At 40.8% G+C, this 9,192-nt stretch overlaps 1 protein-coding gene across 1 annotated transcript in view; it reads left to right on the forward strand.

Annotated features, from left to right (window-relative positions):
- The window catches only part of Cacna2d3 (calcium voltage-gated channel auxiliary subunit alpha2delta 3), an 882,565-nt gene extending 876,137 nt beyond the window's left edge, over positions 1-6,428 (forward strand). Inside the window, exons 36-38 of the mRNA XM_026388626.2 lie at positions 4,222-4,334; positions 4,826-4,908; positions 6,339-6,428. Coding sequence (XP_026244411.1) covers positions 4,222-4,334; positions 4,826-4,908; positions 6,339-6,428 — 286 coding nt within the window. The remainder of the gene's footprint in view (positions 1-4,221; positions 4,335-4,825; positions 4,909-6,338) is intronic.
- The last annotated feature ends 2,764 nt before the right edge of the window (positions 6,429-9,192 follow it).

A 9,192-nucleotide genomic window follows, 5' to 3' on the forward strand; every position in this document is an offset into this window, starting at 1 on the left:
ATCCTGAGCCATGGAATAATTAGAAAACATACCCTTCTTCTAACCTGCCATCTTTCCTTCTCTCCCGCTTTGTTTTTGATTGATGACAGCTATGTCTATGTGTATGTCACTCTAGTTTGCAGAAGTTCAGGAAAGTAGTTGTAAAAATTGGCACTGGACATAGGCTTCCAAAGGTACACAGAATTGAGCCCTGATGGTACTGGGCTTAGGGTGATAGCTGCAAAAATCTCAGTGGTAGAGAAAGGACTGTCCCTAGCTCCCTCAGATCAAGCATAAGCGACACCAGTAACTGGATTCAAGATTTTGGAGGACTGTTGGCCACTTGTGTATAACAGAGACCTGGATGTTCCTTCTCCAGTCTCTAAGGTTTGGGCTCCAACAGTTATGATCTATGGAGATGTTCTATAGGTCTTCTGGGTTTGTGACCCTGGTGCTATAGGGCATTGGTGATAATGTCCCTAGGTCTCACAGGGCATGATGGGGTGGTGATGAGGCTTAAGTAGTTCTGGTGTTGGAAAGGAGATCCCCTGAAGGTGAATCTGGGATTTAGCAACAGTAGCTGTACTTGAAAGTTTGTGGGCTGGAGAGCAGAACTTAGCCCTCGTGGCTATCACTTCTGTGGCTTTGGCAGGGCACCTGCTGGTCCTGAGGCTGCAGAGAGGGCCGTTTTCAGTCAAGCACAAGCTTCTACCCAAAGTAAGTACTATATTTGGAGCTTAGGTCTTATGGGGTGGTACTGAGGCTTATGACTTTTATATCTGTGATCCAGGATCACTTTTGAACCAGTCAGCTCCCAAAATTGCACTGAAACTACTATAGAACCATGGCCTGCTCATGTGAGTGTCAGTAACCCTGATCATATTTATCCTTGTGCTTGCAAGATCAATTCCCTGGACCAGGCTATGAGTTAAGGCAACCTAAGGGCAAAGAACATGGCTATGAGTTGTTTTCCTACTGTCTGTCCTTTAGGGTTCCTGTCACTTCTGTTTGATAATCTCAGCCCCCTAAAAGGTTTATGGAGGACCTAAAGCACAGAAAGTAATAGAATATGCAGATTTTGGTTTTGTTGTGAAGGCAGATGAGTAGCCTCTCACCATTTGCTACAAAGAACATATCAGTGCTTCAGGAAAACTCTACCATTTAAATACAGGGAATTATACTTTAGCCTTTGCATCAACATACCTTTTGCCATCCTCTAGAAAAACCTATAAATTTTTGTCGACCTGACCATGCATAAAATCTTCCACAGTTCCAGTCCTCTCAAAACCCTTTTACAACTTTCTCACCATGTTCAGACCCTTTGTGTTATTTCCCCTTTTGAAACCACACCCATTTACCTTTTTCCCTGAGAAGATTCTATATTTTTTCAGTCATTTCCTTTGTTTAGTGTTGGTTATCAGTTCTCAGCTCCTGCGTAGATGATGACTAAAACAATTTTTAAGCTACCTAACCATTTTTATAACAAGGGGACCTGTTAAGCAAGAGCTCTATAAAGTTAAAGCCACGGGTAGTTTGTTGATCAGAAGGCACAGCTGCCTTTTATTACATCTACACTAAAGTAAGTTATAACTGCTGAAGATTTTGTCAAGTCATCTAAACCTTAAAAAGTATTTGGGTTCATCTTATTTAATTTGCAAGTACTACATGTATTTTTAAGTCATAACACCCAACACATTAAAATGGGCTCAGAAAATAAAGATTTTATAGTTTCATCAGTTTCCAAAAGATTTTTTTCCCCTTTATTGATCCAATTATCTCCTCCATCAACCAAGGAGTAGGAGGCTATTGTACACTACTGGCACTGAAAAGAGTGGCCAGATGTCTGTCTGCATTAGTAAGGAGAAAAGATCTCCTGTGACTCCTCAGAGCATGCTATGGAAGGTCCAAGGAGCTCTGGGGTGGCAGGAGAGTGCAAGAGAGCTTTATCAGGCCTTCTGTCAGGGATAAATATGGGTAAGCTAAGAAACATTTTTTTACAGGCAAAACAGGTTTCATACAAATTGTTTGGTTTAAAGCCTTTTTTTCCTAATTAAAATGGATTTGGGGCCTCTAAATTTAGATGTTTGCATCTTAGCTGGGACAGGCTGATAGCATTTAAGAATTATTCTCAAGTTAGAGCAAAACTAGAGAGATTCACAAAGTAGGCCTGGAATTAAACGAGGCATATAGAACCAAAAGTGGATTCACAAGAAGAGTTCATGATAGCATCTTTTGGCCTTAAGTACCTTAAAAAAGAGTACAGGAGAAATCCTTGCCAAGCAAGAGTGGGGCAGCTCACCTTGAGTTTAAAATAAATTCTGCCAGTGATGTCTCTAGGACTCATTTTACTTCCAAGAAAATCTTTTTTCCTTCTCATGAACTTATAGCTAAAAGTGACCTAATTGACTGTCCTTGGAGATAGATTGAGCATTTCCCATTGTCTTACTTAGTTCATTGCAGCTAGAACCAGATTTTGAAACCTTTTCTCTCTAGCAGGCAGGAAAACCAAGTATACTCTGTTGAGGGAAATGTAAATACAACTCATCCTTAAACTTTCCTATTTTTCGAAATACTTGCAAGTTGAGATGTCATAATTATCACAGAGGCTTCTCCCCAAAATTGCAACCATCTATGCTGACTGATGGGATTTGTGTTTTGGATCTAACCTGATCCTGTGCTTCTATTGGATAGCTTCCTCAGTTTCTACCCCAAGCTCAATTCTTCTCGGGTTTATCTTACATGATTATGGAACATGCAGGAGCCCAAAACACTGGGTAATTACCCCCGATGTGTGTCTTCCTACATGAGCCAGTAAAGATCCTTCTGACCCAGGAACAAAGTTTGGACTTACCATATCCTGGGGGGAATAAATCTCTCCTCTGAGGCATCTTTATGATTTAGTGCTTGTAGAATTTCTGTATTGGGTAAGGTTGCACTGACAAAGGCAGGAGTACCAGCAAACCCAAGTTCTTATAAGTGTTCTGCAACACTGAGAGGGTATTAAAATACAGCAACCAGCTCAAAGGACTGTTGACCAAAAGAAAAAAGTTTCATGAAAAACTCACCAACATCCACTCAAGGAAGCATCATGGTGGGAGAGGAGGGCAGTGCTCTACCTGCCACTGAGCAGCTCCTTCGGTGAAAGTGGATCATCTCTGGGGCCCCACATTGTGCGCCAAAACTGTCTACATAAAACAATAACTATGCTTTTAAAAGAAATTAGAAAATAGTTTTCTGAGTCAAATATCAATCACTATGTCCTTGGAACAAGGATTCAAATTAACCTGAATGACATCTATCATGGAAGAGGTTACAAAAACATTGATAGGCATATATCAAGTAGGTGGGCTACAGTAAAGCAGGGACATCTTCCTATAGACAGGTTTCAGATATTAACATTCTTAACTTTAGCAGACCAAGTTTTCTCCAACCCTAATCTTAGTGTCACACTCTGAGTAGTTTCCCTACGAGTCTCATTAGGTCAGATACAAAAGTTAAGGGGCCTCCAATGGCCCAAGATGACTTTTGGTTCTCAACCTATAACATTCCACAACTGTGATATGCTAGTCAGCTTGGGACAAGCAGTCTGCAGGATCTTTAATATAGATATGGCTTCTTTAAGACCTTCAGGTTCCTAGATGGTAACAGCATCAAGTTTACTTTGACCTTCTAAATCCGTCAGTACAACCAGAGCTGGTGTACAATCTTTGTTCTATCAAGAATTTGGGAGCTGAAGTGGATGGAACTTCCATAATGCCTAGCATAGATTTCATTAAAACCATCTTTCCTCTCTTCTGGGCACATCTATTTGCAAAGCAACTCAGGGACAGGTCAAGGAAGTTCCTTACATCTTTTGCTAGCTGTAGCCTAGTTTTAGTCTTTGAGCAAGAAAACTGTACCTCAAGAGGACATCAAATGCAACCTGGGATAACCAGTATGTGGAAGCAGGAAATCCTAACCTTCTAAACCTTACAAACTGAGGTGACCTAAAGAACTGTATTGTGTACATATAAAATCCCACTCTCTCCAAAGTGAGTTGTATTACCCGCATGAAGTTATTATGGTATTAGTAAAACTTGGTAATTTTAAGTAAAAAGCCTCAGAGAACGTGGCATTTTGACTCATAAAGCAGTTTCTGAATCTTGTTTTATAGTATTAGTTGGTGCCCCTGGAAGAAAAGGTTTTCTCTTAGTTCCTCAATTGAGGGATGGTACATTACCTTTCATTGTCTTGTCCCAACAGATCCTTTGTCATCCAGCAAATCCCAAGCAGCAATCTGTTCATGGTGGTTGTAGACAGCAGCTGCCTGTGTGAGTCTGTGGCCCCCATTACCATGGCACCCATTGAAATCAGGTATATCCTTTTATGTATGGGTCCAGCCACTACTGCTGAAACTGGTAAGAGGGATCAACCGTAGTTGAGTCGGGTTTTTCATTGCTGTGACCAAAAGATCTGCAAGAACAATGCAGAGGAAGACAACTTATTTTGGCTCATGGTTTCAGAGGTTCAGGCAGCAGAAGGGCTCTGCTCACCAAACTATAAAGTCTAAAGGCAAGACTCGGTGACCTACTTCCTTCCACCCTACCACCCAGTTTGAGAATTATAATCCAATGGGTGAATTAATCATTTCTCCTCTGAACACACTTGCATTGTCTCCCATGAGCTTTTGTTGATATATCCCATCTAAATATAGTAAGGACACGTCGGGGAGAAGTATCAGGAAGGTTAGTTACTTCCAACTGTTGGAGAGAGGGAAGTGGTTAACGGTGTCTAATGCCAAGTTTGGACCTCTGAAATTCAGTAGGAGACAGGTCAGTCTTGGAAACCTGCCTTAACTACAGTCAACATAATGAATCCCTGAAGTGTGAACGGCTAAAGGCTCAGAAGATTAGAAGGCGTCCGGAATCTTGCCATGGCTTCCACCCCGAGGTAAGTCTGAGAATTGTTCCTGTTTTCTTTTGACTGTTTTGAGATTCTTATTGTGAGCAAAGAACTATACAGCTGAACATTTTACTTGTGAGGAAAAAAAAAACCCTTTCAGAAAACTAAAAAAGGCTAATGGCCCTGGATGTTCGTTCAGATTTTTAAAAACTTTAAATACATGTGTAATAGATCAGATAGTAAATTGATGTCCCCTGTATAGTGTTAGCCTTTTAATGCTCCAGCCACGTGAAGTCACTCTACTTATTTTTCCAGTCCCTTGGGTATAAGTTTACCTTTTCAGGATTAAGGTTATCACAGATACAAGTAAAAGTATCTCCTGCAATGCTGTAGGCAAAAAAAAAAAAAACTTTAACCTAGAAAATGGACACCTACTCCCCCCCCTGAGGAAAATTACTATGTAGGAAGTATATCTACTCTTCAAAATGTCACCGTAGCCAATTCCACATTCGCTTCACCTTTAAATAGCAAATAACTTGGAATTTAACAGCAGTATGCTAAATAGGCACAACCTCAAAAGCCATATATAAAAAATGCAAATACAGACAATAGTCCAAGATCCATGAAACTTCTTCACTTAAAACCAGGAACTACATACTTAGACAATCAAGTCATTAGAGTAAAAACTACTGCAGTTAATAAGATGATTTGCTTGGGTAATTGGATATAAGATAAACATACAAAAATCGGTAGTTTTACGTTTCTAGAATAGTGAAATGAGGTCAGTGGAACAGAATAAAAATTTACTACAAAGGTTCAATTCAAAGAGAATGTAGATTAGTCTTACATGGTAAAATAATAGTCTCTCTAGGGATTAGAGAGGCCTCTAAGACCCGAATGGTATGGAAGAAAACCAATCCATTTAACTACACAAAACTTGTAACTCATCTATGAGAAAACTTAGTCAATAGCTAATTTATAGAACTTGAAAAAACATCAATAATAAAGAGCTCTTTTAAATTGATAACTTAAGTAACTATGAACAAAAATAAACCAAGGACTAATAGGAAATGACAAGCCATCCAGGGCAAAGACCACTGACTGATAAGGACCTCCATTGAGCACTCTTTGCAGCAGAAAAGAACACAAAATGAATGCCCATCAATAAGGAAAGAACTAGAATCATGGTGCAATTTACATCAGTTAATAGATTTCTAGAAAAAAGTAAATGAAATTATTTCACTTTGGTAAAATAGGGTCTGTCCTTCCCCACCTCTGAAGAAAAGACTCCCACAACTCCTATGGCTGAGTGTCTGAAATAATCAGACCCCTTCAATAGTGATCATTTCCTTACATTCTTGAAGAGTAATGAACATATCCTCAGTGAGGATCAGATTCTTCTGACTTGATGAAATTTCAATGAATCCAGGTCCCGGAATGCATTTCTTGGTCTAACCAATCCCTTCTTTTCCCCATAGGAGAATGCAAGGGAGTGTGGGGGTGCACCAAGTCTCCAGGCCCAGACAGCCCTCCTGCTCCCTCTGCTTTCGATCCACTTCTTGAGGTGACACTAAGATGTTCTCTTGGCATGCTAAAATCATGGATAAACTGTGAACCCAAATATGGTGCGACATAGGAGACATAAAATATAGTCCAACCATCAGCATCTCATGATTTTAAACTGTGCGTGATATAAACTCAGATATGTTGACAAAAAAAAAAATTCTTTTTACTTTGCCAGTCATGCCAATGTGAGTTTGCCCCACAATAATCATCCTTCATCAGAAACGGGACTGCAAGTGGTAGGCAGGCACTGTCCCTTCTGCTTGAAACCCATTGAAACCAATTTAAAACTGTGTACTTTTTAAATAAAGTATATTAAAATCATAATCTCCTTGTTTGGATTTTATTGCTGAGACTACAGACTTTAAAAAATTCATGGGGAAAAGTCACCCATTCCAGAAACCAGTAAAAAAAAAAAAAATGGTGGAGAGTGTTCTACAGCAGATAGATTCTAGACAATTATTAAATATTTGCCTAGATAGTCCACTCAGTTTTAAAAATATTTATACAAGTAAATCAAAATATCTGCATGGGGAGAGTTTAGTACATGGAATCCTGGAACTTCAATAGAAATCATAATTTGGATGAGAACACAAGCATGCATGATATTCAAGTGCGGAACTATTTAAAAGTAGTCATAAATCCTAGGAATTTATTCTGAAAGACTTGAAGGAGGACAAGAAGAAAGACTTCCAGGCGTATTGCTGGAGCATTTGGCTTTCCCCATAAATAAGAGATGAAATCAGATCTCAAAAATTACAAAATGTGAAACTCCCCAGACCTGTAAACATTCCAAAAAGGCCAGATCCTGAACCAAATACAGATTCCATGGGCTCGTGGTTACCAAATAAAATGGAATCATTTCCATGCTTAGATGGAGAAGGCCTCACTTCCAGAAGTTGCCTAGTGAATGGCACTGGAGCTCTAAAAAGGGGCAAATTATCCTGTCCATTTTTCAGTGATTGGGTAGTAGGACAATTTTTCTGAATTTCAGTATTTATAGGATCACAATACTACATGTTTCACCTTCTTTACTAAACCTCCAGTGCTGTTCTCCACATAACCAACCTTTCACTGATAACGGGTCAGATTTTTAATAACCAGGGGGTTCTAGAACTGTGATTGTTCACATCTGAACACTCAGTACATGAATAAATGGACTTGTTACACAAGCAAAAAGAAGGCATGACGTTTACACTGAGCAATGGTGATTTTTTTTAAAACAAAAATATAGTGGAGAAATGATGGATCATGTGATAATTCTAAAGAACTGAAAATAAGTATATGCCATCAAATGGCCCATAATCAAATGCAAAATATACAATGTCCTTATCCCCATTCTGGACAGTGGAATGGCATCCTTTGTATTGCATTATGATGGAGATCACAGGTGAGAGTCACACAGCAAGTATCTCATTGCCTTCCTGTGAAGGACGCACCAGGGACCTCATAGTCTCAGTACCAAGATGTTGCCAGGCAACTGGCCATACCACGGAGCTCCAGGATGGTGAATCATTTTCTCCAACTTAACGGGGTCTTAAGTAGACTGTCTACCCACCTTTCAACAAACCCTTAGCTTCCCACGCACTTTCCCCCTCAGCCCGCTGGTCTCACCACCAGCTTTGTCCTCCACACACCAAACCTGACCATCACTTCTCACCATCCCCTCTCTGCGGCCATCTACTTTCAAACCATTCTCACTGAATCCAGCCCAGACGACATCCTCAGTGGCTGCTCCACGCAGCAGCCATAGCAATTTTTCTAAAACATCCAGTCATACCCTAGCACAAGGCAAGCGGAACACACACAGGCCACCGCGGTGCTTCTCAAAGTCTTCTATTAGTCTCTCTCGGGAACTTCCAAAAATCTTGAGTGTCTAGGGCCAGGACCCAGACATGTGTACATTTTTCAAGGCTCCTGGGTGACACTATTGGGAAGCCCAGTTTGAGAACCAAGGGCCTGTGTGGGCTTTTGCTCCCTTCCCCATCCCGCTGTGTGCTGATCTGATCCGGGCTCCTTGCACTGCTCTTCTGTCCCTTGAAAATGCCAGTTGTGCACCCTAGGGCCTTTCTTCTTCCTGCGCCCTCAGACCAAAAGGCCCCAGACCCTTCAAATGGCTACTCCTTCTAGCCACTGTTGGACTCCACTCAGATATCCCTTCCTCAGGGGTAGCCTGAGAACAGCTCTTCTCCCACAGCTCCACGACTCTGGCTTGATTTTTCCCTTATCCCAGCATCTGGAATGATTTCATTTTCAGGTGGGACTACTGTTCTGCAACTCCATGACAGCCAAGGACTTCTCTGACGCCTTTGGTGCCTTTATTGTCAGCTCCTAGAACGGCACACAGAATACAAATAAAACCACCACCAAGGACAAACCTAGCAGGTGATCCTTGCTGAGTTGACTGCCTGGTTCTATAGGCAGTACCTTCCTTCCTCATTCAACCCCTGTGATCCTCCTCATAGACCCAGAGAGAAGATGTGAGAAGTATCTCCACTGCACAGATGCAGAAATGCAGGCACAGAGGGAAACTCCTATTCCCAAGGTCATATGGCTAGAAAGTGGCAGAGCTGGAATTTGAAGTCAGGCCATTTGCCACTATTGCAAATCACATACTTCAGAGCACTACAAAAGCAAGACTTGAATAAAGTGTGAGGCAACAGGGCAAAAATTTTATAAAGTGTCGATTTTCTAAATGATTTTGGGAAAATACAATATCATAATGAATGAACTGACTTGACCATGACCTACAAGGCCCTATACAACCTA

Source organism: Urocitellus parryii, chromosome 3 (genome assembly GCF_045843805.1).
Source record: "Urocitellus parryii isolate mUroPar1 chromosome 3, mUroPar1.hap1, whole genome shotgun sequence".
Classification (NCBI taxonomy): Eukaryota; Metazoa; Chordata; class Mammalia; order Rodentia; family Sciuridae; genus Urocitellus; species Urocitellus parryii.